We start from the raw sequence: 27,924 nt of genomic DNA on the forward strand, positions 1-27,924 counted from the left end.
GGAAAACTTGGGAATTATATCATATTTCGTAGGCAATTTGCGGAGCAGTTTTATCATAAAGATTCGAGTTTTTTTGTTTCTTTATGCAATAGTTTCGAATAATCGCAGTTAAAATAAGAATAATACAGGAATATAGAAATAACAATAGGAATAATAGTAATAATACAGAATAAGACCAAGTCGAACCACAGAAGTACGATTCTTTACTAGCATAACTGATGCAGGCGAAATGGGTGAACAGGGTGTTAAGAGTGGACTGTGGCAACTCTGGCAACATTCTGACAATCCGACCGGCGGCATTTTTCATTTTCTTTGCTGCAGTTTTCGGGTAGCACAATGATATACGATATGGGCCAGCGCCTTCTGCTTTTCCCCCGATTTTGCCGCGTTTTGCCGGATTTTTCTCGTCCTTTTTTTTTTTTTAAACTTTCCACAGCACTTTCACTGCGGCCATAGAGAAAAATGCCGGCTCGACCCAGTTGAGTCGCAAATTAATAATTATTGATATTGGCCATATCATTCGGCCGGCTAAGCGCTAACGAGTTAGCAGGTGGCACATCCAGACGGAGGAGCACTTCACCACCAGCCTTAACCCACTGAAGCCCCGTCAACCGCGCTGCCAATTTGGCTACTTAACAGCCAACTGAAACAGTTAACTTGGAATTTGGAAGAGCTGCTGGAAAATTGTCTAACTTTATTGTTTAGCCCCAATGCCCCTGTTTATGAAGCACAAGTTAACATTGTTTTAAGCTTGAATTGCCAAAAACAAACTATTAACATTTTGCAGTGCTTTGGAATCAGCTTTTTTTCAGCTATAAGCGATTTAATTTAAGCGATTTTTGTCACGTTCACTTTGACAGCATTCGCTATCCGTTGTGTTGGCCATGTTCATTCGTGTTTGGGCCGTGTTTAGTTTTCCGGCGTGCGGTTTTCGCGGTTTCCGCTGCCGTTTTGGTCTGTGCCGCTTTGGTAATTCGGTAATACATATTTCATGCCCGAATATGAGGGAACACACACATGTAATACGAACATATGTAGTAGTACATACATAGCAGTAGTAGTACATGGTACAGTGGTCGGCCGCTTTTCAGTGGCCAAAATTGTTAGCCGGCATTTTGGCTTTTAATTAAATTAAAACGTTGGCCGCGAATTCCATATGCAGACGTGTTGAGAGGATTTGCCGAGATTTTCGCCGCTTGTCCGAGGACTTTGGCGCCGATTTATAGTCTAATTTGTGTGGCAGCGTTGCAATGGGTAGCGGGAATAAAAACAATTACCCAGAGGACAGGGCTTATCGGTGTGCTAAGCCGCGTATAAGCCATGTTTTCTCATTTAAGCTACGCCACGACTGTAAAATAAATGAGCCATATTGGCTGGCGCTTGTGGCCGATGGCGAAGCCAGTTTACAGGATCGTTACGAAAATACATATGCTTATGTTGAGTGAAATATAACTACCAACAAATAGAAGGTAACTTAAGCTCAAAACGATAAATGTACATATAATAAATGTAATAATATAATACTAATTAATTAATTTCTCTTGTAGCGGTTTGAAATGGAATAACTGTAAAAAATCACTCACCAGCTCACCAGACCACCACCAGACCAATGTACACAGATCACTAAAAACAAACAAAACTTTCTCTCTTTTTCATCACTAGAAAAAAAAGGAACAAAAAAAACACACAAGGCAACTTAATGCTTCTTCATCTTCCTTTTCGCTGGCGTGAGCACATGCAAAAGCGCACGCTTTATTTCACAATCTGTGCACAGATCACCTGAAAAAAAAACCTCACTTTTCTCTCTCCCTCTCTTCTTTTATGCACTTTCTCACCACTTGAAAAAAAGCAACAAAAAAAAAACACACAAAGCAACTCAATGCTTCTTCTTCCTCTTCTCTGACGCCAGCACATGCAGAACTAACGGGACTTGATCCCGTTTCATTTTACGCTTTATTTCACAATTAAGCGGCTTTAGACTAAACTAAAACACTTTCGATGAGCACCTGCCACATTTTCTTATGATTCCCCGCCGTTGTAGTTAACGCACTTAACGAGGATAACTTTTCCGGCCCGTATTGCAAAAATCAACGATCGGCCGCAAAACGCGTCTGTTTCCAATGAAAAAACCGGCGAACTGAACTTTTCAAGCTTCTCTTCTTTCCACATTCTTTTTGTCCTCTTTCTCCTCACTCTCGCTCACCTAGTAAAGATGGCGCACGTGTATTTAGTGCTGCCTCCGGCCCACAGATGGCGCTCTGTCGTCGCTTTGATCTTCAGGTGGCTAAGAAGAAGAAGAAGCGAAATAAAGTTGGCAGCAAGATGACAGATTTTTGCGGCGACGTTTTAGGGCTGTTTCGCAGTGCTGATAATGTTTCGACTTTCACCTGGGGGCGGTGGAGTACCTCCAAAGGGGTGTGGTCGTGGGGGGGCGGGTGGTAATGCGAAGTTGCATGGGGCATACATAGTTTGTGCCTGGACTTTCTGCTGCAACAGATACTTGCGGTGCAACTTCCACTTCGGCCACATGCCAAACAACTATGCCAAAAGAAGTAGGAAAATGGCTACAAAACTTGAGCCTAGCTTGGGGTTTTCCAGCCCCCATCCCCCCGAAAATCGCACACGAAAATCCTCCCAAAATTCCCACTTTCGTAAAGAGCGCGCTTCCAGGGAGTAAATTTCTTGAGACATAAATTTATGAGTGCCCAAAACCCTTTAACTCCAGTTTGAACTATTTAAGCACTCTTATTTCGGGCATTTCTGTGCGTATTCCAAATCAAAGGATATAGGATCATAGGATATATATTTAAACCTAACACAATACAAACTTACTTAAGTTGTATGGGATTGTTAATGCATTAGGCTCATGGAGGGGAGAGTATAAAAATGAACGCGGATAAATTTTGGAAAATACTTTCATCATCGTGGCTGAAAAGTTTTACTTGGCCAAAAAACAAGGCTCGAACACAATTGAGCCAAGTTCGCGGCGCATAGGCAGCTTTCCAGCTTAATTCAGTGATGCCCACTATAGATTATTCATCTTATTTACCAAGAAATTACGCATGGGTCCTTACTCATTCAATCATATTCCGCTGTTTTAGTATAATTCTTGAAAATAGTTGAGTTCTGCGCTTAAAAGCTTTGATTTCCGCTGCAAACTGGCCAAATTAGCCACTCAGTGTCTCAGTTATGACCAGCTAGGGATGCAGTGGCCAGTAAGGATCGTTTTGGTTAGAGGATATATAGCCACATACTAGCTAGCGGGCAATTACGGCCTACATGTTACCAAAAGAATGCTCGAAACTGGGAGCCGGAGTTGAGACTCCGGAAATGGCGGACGTGTGGCGGCCATAATCTCGCCGAAATAGACAAGAAAATCCGCTGTAACTCCGGCAACCAACCACGCCATGCACATACGTACATACATATGTGTACATGCTGTTTGTCCCAATTTGCAGATGCATTATGTGGGATTTGGCCTTTGCATTCGAATAAAATATCAAGTTGCCGAAGCTCGACTTTTGCAATTTCAATTTTCGCCATAAAAACAACAAAACTTTATCCCAGCGGCGGCAGTGGAAAACAAAACCAGGAAATGGAAATAAATCCAGATTGCAAAAAAATATGCGAACGGGCATGTGGGGAAAACTTGGCTCTAGTTTTCGCTGCACTCCATGCACTTTCGACTCGAACTGGCCAAATCTAATTACATCTGAAGCAGGACCACCAAATCAATTGCATATGTCATAAGTCCCAGGAAGCCAGAAAAAACTTTACTGATTACCTTGGCCAAGTTAGCAACTTTGGGGTTTCTTTGGGACTTGATTTTCCAGAGTGCATATTATCAATTTAGCATGCGAACGAACGGGTTCAAATGGCCAAAAGATATTGGCTTGAAACGAAAGAAGAAAAAAAACAAATTTTCGATTTCCATATCAATCTCTGTCATTAGCATAATTCGATTTCGGGCCTTCTTCGCCATATGTTACGTCAATTGGCGAATTGGCCGAGCCCACAAATCGTTGCCACTCAGTTGACTTTTCGCAGCGCATCGAATGGTGAAATAAATCCCAGGATATGTAATGCATATATGAAGATTGCAATGTGGGTTTTAGTTTCCCGCACATATTTTATATGCACAAGGAGGTCACTTGGAAATTGGGAATGCATGCATTATATCATCTTATACCCTTTAATCAGAAGGTCGATTGGCAGCCTCTTGTCCTTCGGACTTGAGTCTTTGATTTGCAGGAAAACCAAACCATATATATATATCTTTTTTTTAATATGAAGAATTAACGAATTCGCTTTTTTCGTTTGTTATTAACATTCGGAATAGCATACTTTTGGGTCGAATAAACGTCTGATCTGATTACAAACTTGTAGTTTCTGTGTGCGACTTTTTGCATTTTTTGTTTCCCTCCAACCAGCCAGCTAGATTTATGTGACTCACTTTGCCCACTTTCACCCGGCGGGCAAAAGCAGCTGCATCTGCCCCAGCCTTCTTCCGCCATTTCCCCTGCTAACCCACCGCTTTTCCTGCGCTCTCCAGTTTCATCTTGGGCTTCATCTGTGGCTTTGGCTGCTACTTCTTTGGCTTTGCCAATGGCTCCTTGTGTTTCCCAGGCAGCCACTTCTGTCCAACCAAAATGTCATATGAATATTTTCGCGCTCGACTGTCGCAGATGTGCATAGTCAAAAAAAAAATGATACTATAATTATAATTAGCTAAAGAAAAAGCCAATGTGGAATATATACTAGTATATATAAGGTTTGAAGGTAGACTTTGAGTCAATGCAATAATCGGCATAGTGCAGGCATTTCTCGCAGTGTACCTATCATACACAGCATCTAACCATTTCCATCTCTATCTAAAATTGTTTGTCTACTTGTGTTTTGCACAATTTTTGTGCATTTTGGAGCAGCTAACACAATTTGTGTGTGCCTGATCTTATGATAGCCCCGTCTACGTTTCCATCTACGTTAGTCAGCCATGTGAGCCCCGCACCCTGGCAGCCCATGCCGCACATTATGTATACCCACCTACATGTACATATATCCCGCCTGCTGCCTGCCACTAACTACAAGCTGACTGTCGCTATAATTTTCCAAAAGGATTTACAATGTTAAAATTACTTCCTAAGCCATCCGACCATGTCGTCGTCGTTTCGTATGAGGAGCTCCAGCTTGGATTGGGCTCGTAGTGGGAAGGACTGCCAGGACGGGATGAGCGCTCGGGCAGGAGGACGACAAGGGTCCTGCCTGGCTGAGAAGTCGGCAAATGGCAAAACTCGCGAGGCTTTTCGTCTTTTTCTCTAGTTCCCAGCTAAGCGCAAATCCGCGCTAAAAACCAATGGGCTATGGGCGATGTCATCGTGAGTCACGTCCAAGTAACCATTTAAATAATAATAAATAATAATAATAATATATAGGAAAGTTATACTGTAACTAGAACACTTAAAAGTGCAGATTATCAGCTTGCAAATAATTCCTAAGCTTTGAAATATATTTTATCTATATATATGTTTGATGTTGCAACGGATTGTCACGATCCCCTCTCTCCCCGCTGCCATCAACTTTCCCCTGTTTGTTTTTCGCTTTTGGCCAACACGCCAATGTCGTACTGGTTCCTGCTTTCTGGGCTTCGGGAGACCATTTTTTAGCCATCTTTCTCCTTGGTGAGCTTTACTTTTTACTTTTTTCTTTTTGCTCGTTTTTTTTTTGTTTGTTTTTTGCGGGCATCTTGTCATCCTTAGGCTTTTGGCGTTGTTCAACTTTCGCCAGACGCCCACATGAAATGGCAGATGTTGTCGCCGCCCCGAATCCTTCTGTTGCCGCCTGATTCTCCTATTTCCTCGTATGCCTAGACCTCATATCCCCCTTGATTTGCCAACTTCCCCCGAAGGCCCAAAAAAAAATGAAAAGAAAAGAAAGGGATTGCGTTCTTCTCTAAGTCATTCTGTCGTTGCCTTTTTGAACTTTAATATACTGCAACATTCATGTGTTTGCGAATGCGACACCCTATATATATATAGATGTCTCTTTCCCGTGCTCTACTGCCGTCCCTCTCACAGAGTGCCCATATTCAGTGCCCTCTCTTGTCTGACAGAAGCCCTACCCTTTCGCACATTCTGCCAAAGACAGAGGACAACTCAATTTTACAAAAGGCGTTGATGTAAGCGTGCCACCACACACACACACACAAGCACACACACACACACCAATTAGAGGGTGTGAAGGAGAGGGGCTATGTGTGCAAAAGAGAGGGCAGAGGACTTCTAATAGTAATTCCATTTATAATTTACTGTCGTCGATTTATAAATGAGCCTAAGCCATCAGGACTTGAGCCGGCGCCTGTGCTCCATGTCCTTGCTCCGGTTGCCACCCCATCGGAAGGATAAAGACTTTCAGTCCTTAACCCCACGTCCCTGCCCTCCTCCATCTCCGTAGATTCCGTAGACCAAGAGCAAAGCTGCCAAGTGCTTAACATAATTTTAGGCGCATTTGTGGCATTAACATGGTGGCATTTGCATATAGAGCAGGGTACCAGCCAGTGTGTTCGGTGCACACTGAGAACAATTGCAAGCAACTTAAGAGGGTAATACTCTATCAAATGTATGGTCTGATTCAGTTTCTGCCCGTGCAGTCGCATTAGAGGCCACAGGTGTGGCCTGCAACGGAAGCTCTTAAGCTGACCCCAAGTCTGGCATTTGTACAGCCCGTAAAGGCAGTAGACCCGCATATATGTGGGCATATATATATGTATATATATGCATATACCCGTGTGCGGGACTAATCGCGCCACATGACACATGCCGCACACTTATTAGAATTTCATAAAGTGGCCGCCGCATGCTGCAGGATGCCGCAAAACCACGCTAAAATCTCAGATTAATGAAACGTTATAAAATTGCTCAACCATTTTTGGCCACAGAGTGGGTTATGGTAAAAATTGCTGCATTTAGCTGGGTAAATGCAACTTTCTTAAGCCAGAACCAGAAAAAAAATTATACAATTGGCAAGCATAACAAACACATATTTGGTGGTCAGCAGCGCCTTTTAAAGCCCTTTCCCCATTCGATTGGCAACAAAATGTAGCCATACCATTTCACTAATGGGTTCTTTCCACCAAACGAATAAGCGCACACAACGAGTATATTTAGCATATTCACAAAGCTTTTCGTAATTTGTTATGCTCGTGTGGCAGAAGACGACTGGAGAACCCAAGTCCCAGTTGCAGTCGCAGTTTCGAAACTTATAAAATTATGATACCCAGAAAGCAACAAATTTTAATTGCAGCACAATTTTCGTAATTCACGCGAACAGAAGAAGGAGAAATGTTTTTCTTTTTTTCTTGCGGGATTTGCAATGAGCAAACCGCATGCATGGCGGCAACTTATCGTTGAATGTAGCACCAGTGCCAGGCTCCACTGTACCCGCACCGTGCACACGCCACAGTAAGGCAAGACAAACGCTCCAAAACTCGCCAAAGTTTTCGGGGGCTATGCAACTGTAACTGTGTAACTTTCTCGACTAGTCTGTCTGTCTCGTGGATACCCTGGAATTTGAGCGGATAAGGGTAAGGGTATGCATGATGAAAGTACAGCAAAGTATAAGCTTTGGAAATTTGCAAATTATATGTGACATAATAAGCCTGTAGCTTTGTAAGCAGCATACTTTTTTCTCGTTTATTTTAAGGCCGAAATGTGCAATTAAGAGGTATTTCGCTGTCGAATTACATCGAACTTAACTGCACCTTTCTACGACTGTGTGTGCGCATGCTGGCATTATAAATTTATTTAGCAAAAGCGCGTAAAGCGCATAAATTGCTGAGCGCAAGCTGCTCAAGGGCTGGCCTTCGTCCTTCGTCCCGCGTCCTGCGTCCTGGGAAGGGGAAACGCAAAAAAGAAGGATGAATCCAGCGGAAAACCCAAGGAGTAAAATTCGCCATGAATGCGATGTGTGGTGTGTGTGTGAAAAATTGAAATTTATTGTTACTGTAAGCTCCGTGCAAAAGCACACACATACCCAGCGCAATTGTGGGGTTAAGGCGGCCAAGGGTTAAGGCGCTGGTTTCACCTTTTTACCGCTTGCCGTTGAATCACTCCCAGTCGCCGACAAAATAATAATGTAATAATAATTTTTCCAACTCGTTAACACATGAAAACGTGTATGCTCCACACACGCACACACACACACATCCTGAACACACACACACACACACACACACAGAAATGAAGAGAGCATCGGGGATTCCCCGCGTGGACAAAATTAATGATGCGAAACCGTTTGTGGGCGGAAAAGAGAGGCTAGCTCTATATGCCCCTATAAGTATTATAACATTTAAGCTAAAGTAAAGATTTGAAATCTTAGCAAATTATTTATTACCAGCAAGTGTCCTTTTTTGACCCCAATTCGCGACACCTGCTCCTTTCGATATTGTTCCAAGCAGACACAAAAAAGGAACACAAGAAATCCATTTGTGACAAGTGGTCTGCGGAGCGGGGAGCGAGGAGCGTTGACAGGACGACCGCGCAAATAATTGAAATCAATTCATCGGCATAAATTGCTTTAATTAAACGAGCGGAAATAATAAAAGCGCAGTGATAAAAACGCTTAGCACAGCTGTTTGGGTTGAAAAATTGTGACAGCTATTGGGGAAATTTTTCACCAATCATTCACCAATCAATATTATCGAATTCCAAACTGAATTTCAAACTTTTTCAAAAATAGATACACACAATGCTTTTTCGAGGCATTTTATTTCATGTGTAGTTTACAATCCATAATTGATAACTCCAAACAATTAGGAAATTGGCCGGTTGGTTTATGTTAACTGTAATTTAAAGGCTGGATTGGGGGGTTTATATTGGGGGGGGGGAGTTGTTGGTGGTTAGGGGATGTGTGATTATCCTCATATCATATATAAAATATATGTACATATGCATTTAAAAGGGTAGAGCTTCGATCATTCGCTCGGTATCGAGCACAAAGCTCTCCATGGGACGCACATGCTCCTCGGTGGTCGAATTCTCGGTAGAAACATTGGCTTTCGGCGGGACCAACAGCTTCATGCGGCAGACATGCAGAAAGTAATACGCATCGATGGTGTCCAGGTTCTTTGCGCGCAATTCGGAATCCATGTTGCGAAAGCGTTCTTCTTGAGCGGCTTCCTGTGCTGCGTAAGTCATGGCCGTGGGAAATATAAGTCTCGACGCACCGGTGGTAATGACCCCGGGCATTGATGCGCCTTCACGCTCAAGATTCTGAATGCGTCGGCCCAGTTCCTCCCAGTAGTCAGTAGTTCTATGCTGGTCGTCCACCATTTCGTTCAGTAGTAATCGTATGCCACGGAAGTGGCGAATAATGTAACGTTCGCCATCCTCTGGCAGAGGTGGCCATTCGGGCAATTCTGGCGCCGAAAGCCATGCGAATATATCCGCCTGCTCATCATCCTTGTCCTCGGGCAGCTCACTGATGGTCTGTAGATCATCGGAGGGCGGCAAGTATGTACAAGCACGCCGGGGCCAACGCTTTACGGTTTCCGTTAGCTGCTGAGCCTTTTCTATCGCGTATTTCGAAATGACTTCAGCGCAGACTACTTGGGTGTAGGGAGCACCAGGCCTCGGCAGATGATAAGGGCACTCCTCATCGTATATCCACTCCCTGGGCACATCGACGAGTAAGCACTTGGAGCGACAGAAGGCGAGAAAGTCGCGACGACGCGTATGCAATTGCTGCACTTGGGCCACAGTAATCGCACAGCTGATCCTCTCACGAATGTGGATATTGCTACGAACCACGTTCATGAAGGGCTCGTCGGGCACCGGTGGTGTCATGGCGCAGAGCCAAAGCTTTTGCAGAATGGCCATTGGTAAGAGAGTGAACCGAAGGCAGCCCAGCAATTGTGGCGCTGCCGTTGCAATGCACTTCGTCTGACAGCTCAGCCACCTTATAATGGCCACAAGCACCTCCAATTCGGTATTGACGCCCAATGCGTCCTGCTGCAGCATGGTCATCACATCCTCGACGGGCATTCGCAGAAAATCATCACTGCCCAGCACAGACAGAAAGGCAGCACCGATCCTTTGCAGCATCAATTTGCGCAGCTCCTCGAGTTGCGCATATTTCAAGGCCCTCAGGTAAACCTGAAAGGCGGACTCCTCGCGGAAGCGATCGGTGCACAGTTGTTCATAGCACAGCGCTTTCAGTGCCGGCATCTCCAGCTGCACGGCCGTGTGCAGGAGCGTCATCAGCTTATCTGGTTGCATGAATGGATCCAGTCGCTCCTGCCTTCTCATCCAAGTGTAGGCAGATCGAAAGCCCACGGCAATAAGGTCGATGCCCTCGCGAAAGCAATTCACCTAAGGTACAGTACAGTACTCAGTTATCGACATTCACAAATCGCGCAATAAGCTATATCATTGATAAACGATATCTGGTACTTACCGGACAAATATAGCGATAGAAATAGTTGCTATGACATTGCAAAAGTGAAGAAGTACACCAAAATGTTGATGTGCCAATGCAAACGCGAGTCATGGCACCCATCGCCTCACGGAAGTCCATCTCATCGGTGCCTGGCTGGATGGCCTCCCCGTGGCGGCGATGGGTGGGTGGAGAGAGAAAGATCTCATTGTTCCATGGCACCACGCTATTGAAGGCCAATTCGCTGGTCAACGCGGGACGAGCGCTCCCATTCAGATTTTGTGCGCGATTGATGTGTTCCATGTTTCCTTTAGCGGCAATCAAAAAAAAAAAAAAAAACAGAAAAAAATAGAAAATTGTTAACGCGTAGAACCCACAAAATTTCAATTCCAATTATTTTCTTAAGAGTGCGCACAATTAATATCCGGTTTTGAAAAGCACACGCCGCGAGGCATTGCGCAATTCGATTATGCACGCCACTTCACTTACCGTTTCACAAACGAGTGCAGTAAAATATATACAAAACTTGTAAGAATTATACACAATGACTGAAACAAATGTCTGATCACCAAAAACTGACAGTCACCAAAAAGTGACAGCCACTAAAAGCAAGGCATGCCTGGATTTGGCTGACATGGGCATCTACGATGTTGGGATTTAATGATTTCACAACACAAATAATATTCTGGTATACAGAATATTTATTTTATGTATATATATATTATATTATATTTATTTATTTTTTATTTTATTTAGTTTATTTATTTTTATTTATTTTAGTTGAGTTTAAGTATCCAAATATATGCAGAATCACTGATGTGGGCATTTCATTCCCCATTCCCAAGCCGATTTGACGGCGCTGGATTAGCAGGGTTGCCGCGGGGCTAGCTAAATTTTCCGACTGTTCATCACTGTGCGTGATGGGACTTGGTGATTGATTTTGGCCATTCCATGCCATGCCCGCCCGAAAGCCAATCACTCCTGCTGAGCATATTTCTGGGCCAGCTAATGGAATTTTAACACAAATTAGTTGTATTGCTTAGATGCCAGCTATTTGGTAATTTGGTAATGCCAAGTGCCAAGTGCCAGGAACAGGAAGAAAGCAGCCGGAGTTGACCTGCGGCATTTTTGGTAATTACGATGGAGCCAGGAGAACCGACCGCAAAAGCAATTTTCTTGGCAGGCCAGGACATTTACCGCCCACTTTTGCCAAAGGATGTTTGCCTAACCTGATCTCTCCGCGCCGCCCTACCTCCTACCCCTTTGCTCGCATTCAATACTTTTCTTGCTGGGCAATAAAATCAAATCAACAGGGCAACAAGTGCTGCTTTTCAGCTCCTGCCAGGGTTGTCATCTCGCCGCAAAATGAAATCATTTGACCCGGGGGCCACCGCAATACGAACCGAAAAACGAAAACGGAGCGGGTAAAAAGCGAAATAATATTGAACATGATTTATGCCATTTCACTTTGAGCTCAAGAAAAATATTTGGCGAGTGGGAAAAGCGAAAAACCCCTGGGCACACAAAAAAAAATATATAAAAAAAAAACAGCTGAAGCACAGGAAATATTAAGGACGACGTCGACACACCGGCAAGAAATGCGATATGGTATGCTGCTAATGTAGGGGAAAAATAATTATTTTTGGCAAAAGCTCATGTACGAGTTCGATGAAATGTTCTTGAAAATAGTGCGCAGAGTAAAATATTTAAGGCCTGCGCCACGTGCCCAAAGGACAATTGAAAAATTATGCTAATTTTCCGGCTTTGTGTGTGTGCTGTTGTTCTATTATTTTCTTTGCTCGTGGGAGAGCGGATTGCATAACCAGTTTCAGGCGTCTAATGGAACTGCTGGAGCCAAAGGAAGCAATATGGAAAAATCTCACAAACCCAAAGGGTTTTCGTTGCATTCCGGCACGTTGGCAATTTATTTGCTGCTGTTCCCTCCAGCTCCGCTGCCCCCACTTCCTGCGCCAGTGGGCGTGGTCCAACTATTTAAAAACACACACAATAGGAGGTTTTCGAGGATGCGAGGATGGGGCACGCTGGGCACGGGGCAGGAGTTTCTTCCGTGATTAATGCCCGTCGTGGGCTTCTGTGCCTTCGTGTGCAAATTTCGTGTAATCTACTTTAAAGCCCGGGCATTGCATAATTTTAGGCAGGAGACCTACCTGCCTGGCACTTTGGCCCCAGCCACACCGATATTCCAGCCAACAGATTAGCTGGCCGAAAAGGAGCAGCAGCAGGACGAGCAGCAGGAGAAGGAGCCGGAGGAGGAGGAGGTAAGGCAGGAGTTCGGGATTGAGTCGAGCTCTGCTCCTTGGACCGGTGGGTCAAAGTGGGTTAAAGGCGCCACCACAGCAGCTATGGAGTGATATTGAAATCATTTTTGACAGCAACATCTGTCTTGGTCCTTCCAGCCGGATCAAGTTGTTCTCCGCTTGAGCTTGTCCAAGGTTAAGTTTCAATCGCGCTGCTTCGAACTTATGCTATGTAAAAATAACATTTTCGAATTAATTCGTATAAATTAAACTTAAATTCGTTGGCATTCGTTATGCTATAGCTTAAACGCATGTAAGCACCCTTTTTGATGGATTTTGGTTGAGCAGACAGAAGTAGCTCCACAAAATGGCGGTTAAGCTTCAACTTTGTTTTGGACTTGAAGCTATATGGCCACTAAAATTGAATCATGGCCAGTTTGAGTGCTCCTACGACGGAATGGATTGAAAATGCGAAATCGTTGGGCCATCGCCTGGGCATGGGCATAAAATTGTCAGGCAGCCACATAAACATTGGCAATATGGTGACCTGCGGTTATGCAGTGGGTGGGTGGGTGGTCAACGTCTGTGCCTGCGCCTGATGTCCTTGTCGTGTCGTGTTCCGCGGTTTCCCTTTTAGTGGTCGTAAACAATTTTTACTGCCCAAACATTTGGCCGCCCTTTAGCCTGCGCCGTTTGCTTATATTTATTTATACTCTTATATTTACTGTGCTTATATATTTAAAACAAAATAGCGCACACCATTTGAGGCGAATCCAAGGGCACTCAACTTTGCCACCCACTTGAATATGACTAAAAAAAAAAGCTATGCATTCGTTAAAAAATCATTGAAATAAAAAAATGAGAGTAAAATGGCCATACATACATATGACTTATATTCTATATACTTTAAGACTGCAAGTAGCTGTCACACTTTTTTCCAGTGTACAAAAGTGGAAAATGAGGGTGGCAACGAAACGCCTGTCGCTGACGCTAAGTAGTTGGCTCAGACGGCAACTTTGGGCTTGGATTCGCGTTCCGATTTGGATATTCGGACTTTCAGTTGTTGATTTCACTTTTCCCTCCCGTTTTTCGTGTAAAAGTTTCTCGCATTTATTTGCGTAAATGGCAGGCCGGCAAATCTTAGCATACTTTTCCGCGCAGCTTTTCCTTTGCTTTCTCCAGCACTCGCGCCTTTCAATTTTCCGCGGCCTTTAAACAGCGTTAATTTATGCATGTCACTGGCAGCATAGTAGCAAGCATAGATATGGTTAGGCATAATGCCATAGGAACTCCTCGGACGATAAAGAAAAGCACATTTTCCATTTCCATTTTGGGGCAATGAGCAAGTGGATTTGCAGCAATTTGCGGTAAGAGTTTACTTAAGGTCTATTTGGATAGCTAATATTTCTATGTATAGTCATTGGAAAATATTATTGTTGGATAGATTGCATTCAACTTTTTAATTGCGAATTTACCCAAGGCGATAAAAATCAAATATTTTTTTTTTTTTTATTTTGTGAAGAGAATGCTCGGTAGTCGCTATTAAGCGATTTACGCTCCCTCGCCGCCAAGTCATTTCCCATTCAAATTGACATTGAGCATATTGTAGGCCACCCAGCCAGCTACCGGCCTCCTCCTCGAGTTCCAGGAGACACATCCACTGGGGTGGGCCAGGACAATCCCCGGCAAGTGTCAGCGCCTCCTGTCGCCTGTCGCCATTCACATTCCCTTTTATTGCTGTGCACAACATTTACTGGCGAAATGGAAAATGGAAAATGGGAAATGTAAATGAACGAAATGAGCTGCACAGCAACAGACAAAGATAAACAAAAATAGAATTGTCCAATTGCAGGCAAGACAGACGGACAGACGGACAGACAGTGCTAAGAAGTTGCCGTCGCCATTTCCATTTCCATTTCCCTCATCGTTTGAAAATTTATTTTCGATTTCTATTCGCCCCCACCCAACTACGCCCAACGAGTTTTCCCGCTTTTCCTCCTCATCATTGGCCTATCAATGTGCGCTGTGTTGACAGTGGCAATTGCTTGAATAAATAAGGGAGCCGAGTGCCAGAGCGAAACCTTCTGGGCAAAGTCAACATACGTAGTGGGGCAGCACCGCCCACCGCCCACCGCCCACTTTCCATGCACCCATGTTGAGGAAAATGATGACCCCTTTCGCCCCGTTTCCCGCTCCAAAGTCAATGCAATGCGAGTGGATGCAGTCATTATTGGGACACCAAGTACTACATATGTGCATTTAAGGAGTACCAAGTGAGGAGACAACTTGACTCGAGTTTCTCGCAGTGCACGTGTGTGGCAGCAAAGTTGCCGAATGCATTTCTCATATTTTGAAATGAAATTTCATGCAGCGACTAAGAGAAATGAGCTTCTGTCTGACAGAGAGCCAAACAAATGACCGGATGAGTGAGACAAAGCAGGGCAAACAGAGAGAGAGAGAGAGGGAGAGATGGACTTAGTGCAAAAAGTATTAGTAACTAAAGCTAAATAACCGAGAATTATATTTGCATGTCAGGTTGAAATTCATAAAAGCCCCTGCAGGCTGCAGTGCAACTTTAGCCAATTACCCACCCGGGGGCAAATAAGCAGCGCCTTGCAGTTGATTAACAAAATGAAAATCTATCTGCTATCTTAAAGATAACAATCTGATGGATACCCATTCCCTGGCATATAGCGAATGCCCAGTGATTTTTTGCTCCGTAAGCCGCTTAGTGTTTAATACACATTCCGTGCATTTTGGCATTGCGATACATTCCGTTCGGGATTTCGCCCCATCCCATCCGTGTGCAACATTCAAAGGATGCGTCGATTATGCGGCTTGCACCCGCCTCTCTTATTTATTATGCCCATGTTGCAGGAACAATGCAAGTAGCTAACACAAAAAAGTGATACTGTGGAAAGCGAATTACGCGCAGTTTAAACTGCGGAACAAAAAATATGTATATATACATATATTTCAGTGAAAATGCCAATGGAAACAGTGAAAATGTGAAAATGCCGTAGAGGACAATGCGCCGATCCGTGATAGATGGCCGAAATCCCACCATGAATTTTAATTGTGGGTCATTTTCTTTGCTTTTCATGCGTTGAAGTTGATTGAGTGGGAAATAAAATCGGGATTTTTCGCAAATTGAGTTAAGTGGTTGGTTTTAGCCGGAAGTAACGTTAATCAAATGGTGCAGTTCAATATAAATATATATATATATATATATTTATATGTATCTAAGAATCCTGATATTTAAGTATATATAATTTCTTTATCTACTAATCGGCTCATCGTGCCGTACATTTTGCATGCTCATGCAATAAATATGCGAATTACTTGGGGAAATCGGCGGAAAGGGAGGAAATGCTGTGTGGGGAGTGATGGGGGGGGGGGGGGGGTATTTCCGGTGGGTGGACAGGTGAATTGCGTCACGCGACATATGCAATTATTTTATTTATGCTCAGGCGCCGTTCGCCAGGCACACGCACACATGCATAATTCAGGGCTTACATGCACGTACACCTGCCAATATTTGATTTAAGCACACAGGTGTGCGTGTGTGTGTGTGTGAGTGTGTGTGTGCACCAGAGAACTGCAGCCCGCCACTGGCACTCTACGTCCACCCGATAAACACTCGGTCTCTAGGCACCCCGTCTTTTTTGACACCCTACTTGCGGCAACAGAAAATATTCGGGTGTTTTACCAACGTTGTGTTTTTGTTACGAGTAAAAAAACCACCCGAGGCCTGCTGCGCAAGAGCCGTATGGGTGAGTCGACGCACAGTCAACGATCGGCCGCAGGTCATTTTTTGTACGCCTGAAATTTGTATGGGTGGAAGCGCGACGGGTATAAGAAATGAAGGGTAAAAGGGAATACCCAAGAAAAATTTCGTGCTCATGTCGGGTGCCACCCGTTTCGAATCATTGCCTTAATAATTTTTCACAAGTCGCTAGCTGAATACTCTAATGACAAATATTCTTACATAAATTCATTTTTGAAATGAATTTTGTGACATTATGTACATAGATTCGGCTATTAGCATTATTACTATTACTATTATTTTTACTATAATTTACATTTAAATAATAAAAACGTTAATAATATATATAATATATAATAATATATAATATATAATATATATATATATATATAATAATTAAATTACATATATATATATATTTATAATATATAATATAATATATATAATTATAATAAAATATAATAATAAGATGAAGGGCATATTTTACAAAGTATTCGACAAAGTCTAGAGCCACGCCGAAAGAATAGTGTATAAACGTATGGAGTGTAAAACGTATGAAGTTACGCATCTTGTCTGTGACTCGACTATCTACAAGAGTAGATAGACTGATAGAGACTATTACCCGAGTATTTTTCGAAACACCCGAGTATTTTTGGAAACACCCATGTGTTTAACGGTAAACCCACAAGTGTTTTTGTCACTCATCCCTTTTTAGGCATTTGTCTTTTTCTGACTGTTTGTCTTCTCTACCCTCCGTTATGGGTGCCGAGTATGATCGGCAACCGCGACGCAAGTCACCGTATTGATTCGGGTGCGCGCACAACGGGGTGTCTTGTCTGCATGTGCAGACGTATACTGTGTGTTTGTAAGTACCCGCGATGTGCGTGGCGGGTAGCACCCGCACACAAAATTGTTGGGTGTGAGTCGAGTGGCTAAAAATGCCACCTTTGCAGTTCTCTGGTGTGCACCTCAGTCGATGATAAAATCCTTTGGTCCTTTGAACGATCACGGTGAAAAGTTGATGGTTTTTCAAGTCAAATTCGCATATTGATACCGCTGGGCAGTTGAGAGTTTAACGATTTTATTAAAAAAGAAAAAAATAAAAGTAAGCAACAATTTAATATTATTTTCAAGGCATAACCTAAGCAGGGAACATTGTCATTTGGTTTGTAAAATTTCTTAGAAATCACATACCGAGCTGCACGTGATTATGTAACATCACTGTGACTCACGCATGGTTTGCATTAAGTTTGAATTATGCATTTCTATTTGAACTTCTTTGGCGACGTTTTTCCATTTAACTATATGTATTTTCCTTTCTATTTCCTCCCATACGATTTTGCTACTTTTTTCGCAGCGCGATTACTTTGCCCTAGCAGATTGGTACGGGTATTTATTTAATGGCTCATACTTTTTGCCACAGCGTGCTTTAAGGGGGGTGAGGAAGGCGAAAGGGGTATCGCTGTTTTCCGAGGGCTTTTCCGGCAGCAAGGAGGGGGGAACTAAGGGGAGGCAGCGTTGGCAGCTTGGCTTTAATCCACAGCTCGATCCCTGGCCAATAACTCACAGGTGCACATGGCACGGGCCAAATGAAATGAAATAATGAAAACAATTTCAACGCTCGTCCATTGAACTGCAATCGAGCTTCGGACGGAAAAGCAAAGCAAAAGCAAGAGCACAGCAAAAGCAATAGCAATAGCAAAGCAAAGAATAAACAAAACTCTCTGGCCAAAGACCTATTAGTTATGCTACATGGGTTTTATGGGTCTTAAGACTTAGCCACCGCCGGACAATCCGGACACGAACTGAGCAGAAATAACAGAAAACCCAGAAATACCAACAGTGGCCGTTGGGGAAAATGAAAAGCAAGAAAACTCCGGAGTCAGGAAAACGGACGAAGGCTCTGCGTGTGTGCTGCCAATCTATCCGGTTTATGGCCGAGAAAATCTAGTAATAAAAAATAAAATTAAAAAAATAAAATAAAAACTATTCAAAATGCCGTTTCTAACAGTTTTACGCTGTAAAATTTATGTAATGCTTAAAGCTAGGCACCTGAAATATTTGCTAAATTTTATTTATTTTTATTATATTATTATGGTGTCCGTTATGTCCGTAGTGAACGTAGTGTACGTAGTATCCGTTATGTCCGTAGTGTCCATAGTGTCCATAGTGTCCATAGTGTCCCTAGTCTTACTAGTGTTCCTAGTGTCCTTTGTGTCCTTATTGTCCGCTGTGTCCGTGCTGTCCGTGTGTTGAGGTGCGATCGTCACTAGTTTTTACCTCGCCCAGAGCTGTTTTTGTTTGATCTATATTTCGGCAGCACTGACGTGGCCGGAAAACGAATTGGATACGCTTGCGCTGGGTCGTGTGCCGCCTGATCCCTTCGATTAAAATCATACTCGGACCCCTTCATTACTTAGAGGGTTTATGGCAATCCGTGATTGCACATAAACTTACCTTTTGATGATGTCCAGCCCAGGCAAACTTTAATTCGCTTCTATTCTATTTATGTGCCAACGCCGAATTTGCCTCATTTTTGAAGAACTAAAGCGCAGTTTGTTGTGCGGGGGATAGGAAATATCCTTTGTATGCTCATTTCTGGGCGATTTCCTTTGGGGCGTGCATCTCGTCTCGTTCCGCTTTGCTGCTCGCTTTGTGGCAATCAAAACATCAATGCAAATTAAAAGAAATCGCTGGCATCTTCATCCCGACGAATCCAGCCCTTAGCTGCTGCCTTCTAGCTGGCTTCCATTTCCGCAAAATGTCACGTACAGCGGAGCAACATGTCCAAATATGCAACAAACTAAATGTTTCGCCTTTAAAGCGTCGCGATTCCAACTGCACCATCCGCCGAATATCAAAGGACACAGCAGGCCATCGGGACGGCGCCGGAAGCTCTGGCATATTCTGGCAAAAAAGGACGAGCAGGACGCACACAAGTCGAGGAAGACTCAAGGCTGTGTGCGGGAGTATATGCCTCCGTTGCATGTTTGGCAGCGAGGTTGGATCGCAGAGTTCCGAAAGCTGACTCCGTATTATCCCCCTTGACTCTCCTGCACCTTGTTACGCTCCCACTTTCTTATTTTCTTTTTATTTCGATAGTAGAGGGCCATCGCAACTTTGTACTGTCAAATGTCATCCGCCCGCCGCCATTCGGCCACGCCCACTGCTCGATGGTAGCTAGGCGGACGTGACGTCATCGCGAGTGATGAGCAAAGAAGGCAAAATATAAAATCGCTAAAAAAAAAAACCAGAGTAACACATTGCTTTCCATTTCCAACACACTTGAACATGCTTCCGCACTTAGGCGAATGCGTAAGGGGGGCTAGCGGTGTGGCGGGGTGGTAGCACGGTGGTGCAAGTCCACCCCATCCACCACCCTCGCAACCACCCACGCTCTAAATCAAGTGTGCACTTCACACGCCTCCTAAGGCTCATATTACTCACTTAGTTTGCGTTTTTCTCCTAATGAAGACGATGGGATGCAAAGTGGGGTGGGAGGTTTGGTGACCCCGACGAGGAAATGGTGACCCAACGCAGTTGATAATCGATGTTTAGCGCATAGTTAGTTAACCACTTGAGCTCTGCTCTCATGTGTTTCGATCAACTTTAGATTAAAGGACCATTTGGGCAGTTCTAATGGAGCTCAAAGTACATCAACATCAAGCCATAATCGAATTAAAAAGGACGCATTGCCATCGCAGTACCGAGGATAATGGCACAAAATCCGGAGTTGTGCCCGAAAAAGTGGCCCCAAGGTGAACGCAGCGCAATGCGCGGCCTGCCAGCTGAAAATTTAATTACATCACAATGGCGGAGCGGGTGGAAATTTTCGGGAAAGTCCAAGACAGCGCCACATTTTTCACATTAACGAAATGCTTTTAATTGTGCACTTAACGCTCGTAAAATGTGATTTAATAGTTTCGGCGAATGCCAAAGGGCAGGACTCGGAAAAGAGGACTTTTCGCTCTTCTCTTTTCATTCTTTCATTCCTTCGCGAATGAAAAGGGGGCGTGAATGTCCTTGGTGTGGGCCTCGCCGGATGCGGATGCGGAAGTGGAAATGAAAGTTGGCTGCCTTATAAGTTGGCGTAGTTCCTACTTAACCGCAACACGAGCAAACACTTGCGAGCACTCGCAGAAAAGTATCAAGCTAATATACTAAATAGCAAGTACACCACTTGATGTTCCATCAAATGGCAGACTGCCCAAGATTTCTGCCTGTGCAGTCGAACCCACACAATTACAGACAACTGACAGCCCAATTTGGGGCTGCATGTAGGTGCGAGCTTATCGGAGACTCCATCTCTGCCCGACTTTGGGGAGTTCTCCGGCCGACGGCCGGCAAACAATAGAGGCCAACGGTTTGGGCTTCACGATGATGAGGAGAGGCGGAGTGCCGAAATCAATACGAAGTGGGTCACCAAATGGCTCCCAGTGCGGTCACTTAACCCGGAACCGGAGCCCAGAGTTCCCCGATGCCCAACAAACTGGCGGCATGTCGGACTCGGAATTCTCGTTGAGGAGCAGGTTGCAAGTAGCAGCCAAATGATGGAAACACTTCGATTGGAAAGCATTACGGTTTTATTTCTAGCAATTTTCGGAAATTATCCAAACAATTTTGTGCCCTCTCTTATTATTTTTTTTTTTTTTTGTGCAAAGCCCACCATGGTAGAGCGACAAGACTTTTGATTCTGATAGATTCACCATTAACTCCTTAGCATTGCTTTCGCTGTGTGGCGTCTCCCTCTCTTGCCGCCAGACGGCTGCGTCTCGTCCCAGTAGCCGCAGGCCAGCGTGAACAGACCGTCCTCTATGGCCAGGAATCCGTGCATCCAGCCGGCGGTCAGCGTGTTATCCACCGCCAGTCGCACCTCGTCAACAGCCTTGGCCTCCATTTCGGCCACATACGAGGCCACCTCGTCCAGGTTGAGTGGGCGACGGAATACGTTGAAGGCCTCCAAAATGTGGTCAGCGTACAGGTAACGCGCCATTGCCACAACAAATTTCCAAGGGAAATGCTTGGTGAAAATAGAATTTAAGAGTAATCTGTCGTATCTGCTCAGTGAGTAATCTGAACAAGGTTTCTAGACAGAATGAAACCGAATTTGGAAAATCATACGAAACACATGAAACTTTGGGTTATACCCTGGAATTTCCCAGCACTTTAACTTTCAGTTGACTGTTAGCTGTTTTCCATTTTGGCTTCAACTTGGGGGGCAGCAACCCACTCCATGGCAAAAAGAAGAAGATGGAGACTGGCGATTATATCGTTTACATTTACATTTACACCAAATGCAGGAAAATTGGAGCGCCAGGCATTTTCCCATTTTCCAGAGTCTTTTGGCCCATTTAGTTGTTGGTCGTTTAGCATTCGCATTCACTTCTAGATTTGTCATTTATGATAAGCAGTCTTGCCCAGCAAAAGGCACGATCCAGTCATTGTTTAGCGTCCCTTTAAGCCAGTAACTACTGTACTGTATACGGGTATATAGTTATTTGTGGGGGAATCACGCTCAGTCCAGATGCAAATTGAAATGCAGCAGAAGAGCCTGGAAAACCTGTGAAATGCATACGTTGGAAAATCTGAACAGAGATGCATATCATTTGGAGCACTAATCAAATAGCAATATACAATTAAACTGAGCAAACAATTTCTCTATTGTCCTGCTGCTGCTCGAGAATAAAATTGGGCAAAAATCGATGAAAAGCACCCCACAGAAATAATTTGACTTGGACTAATGAAAGTGCGAAATGCACTGCATGGCAAATAAAATAATTCCATTAAGTACACAGGCATGAGATACATAAATATGAAAATATACCATACCATACCGTATCATACGTGGAAATTGGAAAGGAAAGTGCTTTAAATTCCACTTATTCACCCGGCGGCTGTCTAACGTTTGAACTTGCCGCGTACCAGGTCAAATGCCAATCACAGACACTTTCCCCCACCCATCACATTACCACCAAAATATTTAATGATGCTGCCTGTGGCCAACGATGGCCATTCGAATTGAGCCGGCGATTATTTATTTGAGGGTAGTACATATGCAAAAAACTGGCAATTAATTGCGATCAATTATCGAATTAGTCGGGACAACTTTGTTCAATTAATCCATGGCATTTCGGGCTAATTTCATTTTGCACTCGACTGAATTTCTTTGTGCTGCCCCAGCTTTCCTCAGCACTAAGCAGCACTCAATGGGCTCACTAATTAAATGGTAAATTAAAGCTTAAACAAGCTTAGCACTTCGGAATATTTGGCACCTGCAAGCCGCAGTGAAAACAACATGCCGCCAAAAAAACCAAAAAAAAATCCCAAAAGCAGCAAATCAGGGATCCGTTCCATTCTGGAAATCGTTGTCAATGTGGGTGGGGGGAAAAAACTAGCTGCAATGTTTTTGGGGTTTTCGGATCAGGTTCCCTATTGTCCATTGATTGAACCGTTTGTTGCGGCCAAGCTGCGGAAGTCGGGAGTGGAAATGGAAAATCGAAAGCTCAGGAAATGCTGAAAATGGCAGGGGCGAAACCGACACCCCGGGGCCAAAAGCCAGGCAAAATCAGAAAGAAGCAGGACAAGAGCGCTGTAATGGAGTTTTAATTGTGCACCCCATTCGGTCGATGGTCCTCCTTACCCATGCGTTTTCGTTTGCCCGCCACCACCGCCTGGCTGACTTTCGGCCCGCTGGCATTTGCCGACTTTGCCGGGCACAAAGCGCAGCCAATTGGCAAATATGCTTTGACACACACCGGAGCGGATCGCATCGCATCGCATCGGATCGGATCGAAAGGCCACAAAGCCAGCCCAAAAGTCCAAGAATCGGACAACGGCAACGGGCAGGCAAGTTTTTGATTGGCGCCGAGCAGGACACGGATGAAAATCGGATGTCTACGGCAAAATAATCAATATATAACATATGTATAAGTTAATATATAGATACAAACTTACAGCTCTTTATTGTTTTAACTCGAAAGTCGAACGTTTTAGTGTCTATATACTGATAAGCTCACCTCCATTCTTTCAGTGTATGCAGGAAGCATGAAGTTAGTGTGTGTGTGCGGGCAGAAATTCCCGCCTCATTCCGCAGGACGTGGCAACCGGACCCGGAGATAATGCCAACAATCAGAAACACGCTCTAAGCGCGCTTTGCCCAATGAGGCGCAACAAAAAGCGAGGGCGAACATGGAAACTGGGAAACCAGACGGATGGGGATAACACTGCCCGACTGATGCCCTGCAATCTAGTTATAAATTGGGTTAAATTCAAGCGAAACAAGGAGCCATCAATAGGTTGAGTGAAAATCGTAGAACTCGTTGCTGATGATGGCCAATTACCTCGCTTATTGCCAACCAAATGCGGTCTTTCAAATGCACTTGCGCTGCATCGGCGATGGACTTGCATCAATAATCAAACGTTAGCATCATGAAAATGTATTTCTTAATATTTACTTGTGGGCACATTGACAGAGTTTCTTTCATAGATTTCACTGGGGCGCCTCTGCTGATGGATACAAAATTCTGTTTATAGCTGCTTTTCAACGCTGCAGGTGTTCGTTCTGTTGGATGGTAGGTCCTGTGGGAGTGGTGGCGCAGTTGTGCCAACAGACGGCCAGTGCGGGGGCAATTAAAAATTTATTGAAAATTGATTTTTAAGCGCTCATCCCCGATGGCAGTGGCCCAGGCACTGGCTGCAGTCTGTGTGCACTGTGTGCATCCCCAGCGGTCAGCGCCAGTTGCCGATTGTCAACGTTGTCTGACGACCAGACAGTCACTCACCCTCATCGACATCTGCAACTGCATCCGCAACCCATTCCCAAGTCGACTTAATTGCAACGTTTAAAAAATTTCCATAATTGTGCGCTGTCTGTGTGCTCGGCACTTCAGAGCCGGTGGAGTTCTGGTTGTTCTGTCGCCCGTTTCTGGAAAGTATTATTACATAAATTTGTAATTAATTATGTCATAATCAATGGGGAAGGCGAGGTGGTAATGCATGTAAGCAGAGCATACATTATACTTTTAAGGTCCGTCCTTGCTGGAGAGCATCACCGGCGACCCCTTCTCGATGCGGCTGCCGCCATCCTGAAGCGATTGTGCGATCCGGCGCCAAATTGCTTGCTAGCCGCCAGCAGCGCCGTCGAGCCGGCGACCTCGTCCTTCTCCGGCAGATGGGCCACATGCAGGATATCGTACAGCAGCTTGGCGCTCTCCTGCGACTGCAGCAGCTCCTCCAGCTCCTTCTGGCTGCGCAGCAACAATTGCCGCAGGCTGCCGCCCTTCCGGAGTAGGCCGTGTATATTGCGCGTGTGAACGCCGGGCAGCCGTAGCAGGAAATCGTAGATGCCGCTGTTGAAATGCAATTGCTCACCCGCCGTTGGCTCGTCGCTGCCCAAGGCGGCCGCCGTTTGGGGATCCGGTTCCGGTTTACCCAGCTTCAGCTCCTCGAAAAGCTGGGCAGTGGCATACGGACTGGGTGACCAAATGAGTCTCAGCTTGGGAAAATGCAACGTGAGAAGTTGCAGTTTCTGCACAATATCTGCGTTGGCCATGCTGGTCTGTTGCGATAACATAAATTTGCCCTGGAGATGAAAGGGCTTATTCTGATCGAATTCGATCAGAAGGATGGGCTTGGCATAATGCCGCTGCATCTGCACACATTGGTTATACAATCTTCCCGAATTCAGAGACCCAATCAAATCAGAAATGGACTTTCGCTCCACACAAATCTCCGGTGTGAGTATATAATCGCCAATCGTAATGGTCAAGGGCAGCACTTCCAGACCACGCTTGTGAATCAAACAGGGCAGATCTGAGCGAAACTCACGCATATCCACAATCACTTTTGGCGTCTCTTTGGGCGCCTGCGGAGCTTGCCCACCCGCTTGGCGACTCTTGGCGTTCTCGTCCGTCGGCTCATCATCGTAATTCTTTAATAACAAAAACGCTTCATCGGTCTTTCCATCCTGGTACTTTGGAATCACCATTTTCTGTTGGGAAGTAGCGACAAAAATATTGATACCACGCTAATGCAAAACATATCTTGAAAAACTTACACTTTTAGTATCGATAATGAACTCGAAGGCTGCCTTTTCTCGACGCAAACTGGTCAGATAAGCTTGCTCCTCTACTGTGCGTGCATGGATCAGGAAATACACCTTCATGCGATCTGCAGGCGGCAGGCGACGCCTGGCCTCGAAAACCTCCAATTGCCGAATGGCTGTCACATTCATGTTGTACATGACGACATAGTGCGGCTGCAGTTGCTCCAGCATGTGCTCCAGTGCCATGGAGCCCTCCCTCTCCGTTTTGAAGGTCTGCAAGCAAATGTAGGGCTGATGTGGCACAGAGGCCAGTGCCGCAGTGACATCAAATTGTTCTAGTTCGGGTATTGTCTCGAAAATGGACACATCCGGATCGGGTTTAATGTCTATCGTTGCTGGCCCGACTTCCACAGACTGCGTCATGGTGAGCATGTAACTCTCTTCGAAGTGCTGGCCCTCCGTTTCCGATTCGCTCAAAAGCTGGGCCAGTTCATCCATACAAGCTGAAGGTGGCTGAGAACCAGAAACCTCTTCCCTACGCAGCTCCTTATTAGAGGAAACATTCTTTGGCGGAGCTACACGAGTTTGGCTCTCTTTGGCGTAATTGTCACTGAGTTTGCCCACCGGCACTTCATGTTGCAATGCCTGCTGAAGCAGAAAACGTGGCCCACCTTGCGTGAGATACTGTTTCAACTGATGACATGTCCGTGCATCCTGGCAGAGGATCAGCACTTTCGGTTGTTGTTCCGATCGCCTACTACGCCGCATATCGCCGGGTACTTCCTTGGTAAGCAGATCCGTAAGAGTTTGCCATTTCGGACAGGGTTCCGGTTCGAACTCTATGCAATTAATACATTTTATTTAGAGGGCCAACGCTTAATGTTTATGGTGATTTGCCTACCCTGCTGACCATTGAAAACACGCTGCCTGGATAGTTTAAAAATCTGTTCGGCGGCGTCCAGTAAAGTCCACCCTGAGTTGCTCAACGCGTACTCCGTGCTCCGGTAGCGTTTCATAAAGGCATAGGCGCTCACAGCATCGTGGTACATGGTGGAGCTATCAAAATTAGCCAATAGAAAATCGAAATGAAGTGCAACTTGTATACGTACATCATTAAGCTGCGCAGAATCTTAAGATCCGCTACTATCAACTTTGTTTGAGAATTAAGCTGATGCCAGATGCAATCCAGCTGCGCCTGCAGGATCTTGTGGAACGTTTTGGTCACACAGTTCTCCACGGTAACGGCCTCCATATCGACAGTACGATTTATCCGCTTGATCTCCTGCACGAGAAAGTTCATTATTTCCAGAATGTGTGATTGAATGGACGTTATGTTCTGGCTAATTGGAACATGCATCTCGATTGATTGTATCTTCCATGGCTGCAGGACGGCGCGCACGCTCTCATGGAAACGGGGCCAGATATACAAATGCTTTACGAACAGATTTCGCATGGTCCGCTCCACATGCGAGTAGCCAATGGTGAAGGCCTCCGGGCTGCTGGAGAAAGCCTTTACGAATCCGGTTTTGTTCTTCTGACGGAACAATCGCAAGGCGAACGCCTCCTGGCAACTCTCGATTATGGTGTGCGCCCGCAGGACAATGATTCCGCTTATCAGCTCGATGGGGACTCGCTGCTTCAGCAGATCCACCACCAGGATGCGCGTGCTGATGAACTGCAGCCCGCCTTCCAGATAAACGCGCTCTCTATCAGAATAGTTAATCAATCAAAAGGGGTAATTTTATATATTTTTTAGGAATTGCCAGCGCTTACCTTTCGGTGGCCGTGCTGGCCACTTCGTGGACGTATTTGGGTTCGATTTTGGACTTGTAATACTGCTCCTCCCAGTCAGAACTGTTGATCACAAGCACAAGATTGCCGGAATCGCTGTAGGCCTTAAGGATGCTGATTACAACGCGGTCGTAGCTCAGGCCCCTATGGTATTTCAAAATCTGGGTTAGACTGGACTATAGTAATAGCACACACGACTTACTTGGCGCAAACCAGCAGACCATCGGCTTCAACCAAATCGAGGAACATTTGCTTTTCATAGTCGAGAAGGACCATGTTCTTGCGCTTCAAATACTCCTCAACACCCTCCTCCTCCTGTGTGGCGGGGTCGGCGCTGGTCTCCAGCAGCTTGGTGGCCTCCACTTCCTCCGTCAGCTCATTTTCCGTCCCTTTGGCAGCGTTCTCGGCACACGAATCGGACATAATGAAATCCATTCGCGAAGGATATAATTTTGCAAATCTGCCGGTTCAATCAGCTGTTCGTGGTTATCGGTAGCGGGTTGTGACAGGGCTGCCAGACTGCAGGGAAATAGCGAACAATTAGTTATTATATATGAAAACTTTTTTGTCTTTAATTCAGTATAAAGTTCTATTAAATTTTCTCAGTTAGCGCCACTGTTCAGATACAGCAAGAGATT

General features: G+C 44.9%; 4 protein-coding genes across 4 annotated transcripts; all 4 read right to left on the reverse strand.

Moving 5' to 3' along the window:
* Positions 1–8,736: 8,736 nt before the first annotated feature.
* LOC6725085 lies at positions 8,737–11,072 on the reverse strand. Its single transcript, XM_016172990.3, has 3 exons — positions 10,918–11,072; positions 10,450–10,736; positions 8,737–10,364 (listed from the first exon to the last, which is right to left on the reverse strand). The coding sequence occupies exons 2-3, from the start codon at positions 10,729–10,731 to the stop codon at positions 8,949–8,951; spliced, it is 1,698 nt and encodes a 565-aa protein (XP_016038062.1). The 5' UTR covers positions 10,732–10,736; positions 10,918–11,072; the 3' UTR covers positions 8,737–8,948.
* Positions 11,073–21,017: 9,945 nt separating this feature from the next.
* Positions 21,018–21,600, reverse strand: LOC6725083. The gene has a single exon (XM_002106074.4). The coding sequence runs from the start codon at positions 21,443–21,445 to the stop codon at positions 21,161–21,163; it is 285 nt and encodes a 94-aa protein (XP_002106110.1). The 5' UTR covers positions 21,446–21,600; the 3' UTR covers positions 21,018–21,160.
* A 201-nt stretch (positions 21,601–21,801) lies between these two features.
* On the reverse strand, positions 21,802–23,601 carry LOC123327362. Its single transcript, XM_044923673.1, has 3 exons — positions 23,469–23,601; positions 23,093–23,346; positions 21,802–22,012 (listed from the first exon to the last, which is right to left on the reverse strand). Exons 1-3 carry the CDS (start codon positions 23,496–23,498, stop codon positions 21,898–21,900), a joined length of 399 nt encoding a protein of 132 aa, XP_044779608.1. The 5' UTR covers positions 23,499–23,601; the 3' UTR covers positions 21,802–21,897.
* Positions 23,602–23,872: 271 nt separating this feature from the next.
* Positions 23,873–27,805, reverse strand: LOC6725084 (DNA repair endonuclease XPF). Its single transcript, XM_039297409.2, has 7 exons — positions 27,489–27,805; positions 27,269–27,430; positions 26,605–27,201; positions 26,397–26,551; positions 25,508–26,334; positions 24,465–25,441; positions 23,873–24,376 (listed from the first exon to the last, which is right to left on the reverse strand). The coding sequence occupies exons 1-6, from the start codon at positions 27,719–27,721 to the stop codon at positions 24,500–24,502; spliced, it is 2,916 nt and encodes a 971-aa protein (XP_039153343.1). The 5' UTR covers positions 27,722–27,805; the 3' UTR covers positions 23,873–24,376; positions 24,465–24,499.
* Positions 27,806–27,924: the final 119 nt, after the last annotated feature.

The sequence above is a fragment of the Drosophila simulans genome, chromosome X (assembly GCF_016746395.2).
Source record: "Drosophila simulans strain w501 chromosome X, Prin_Dsim_3.1, whole genome shotgun sequence".
NCBI classification, from domain to species: Eukaryota; Metazoa; Arthropoda; class Insecta; order Diptera; family Drosophilidae; genus Drosophila; species Drosophila simulans.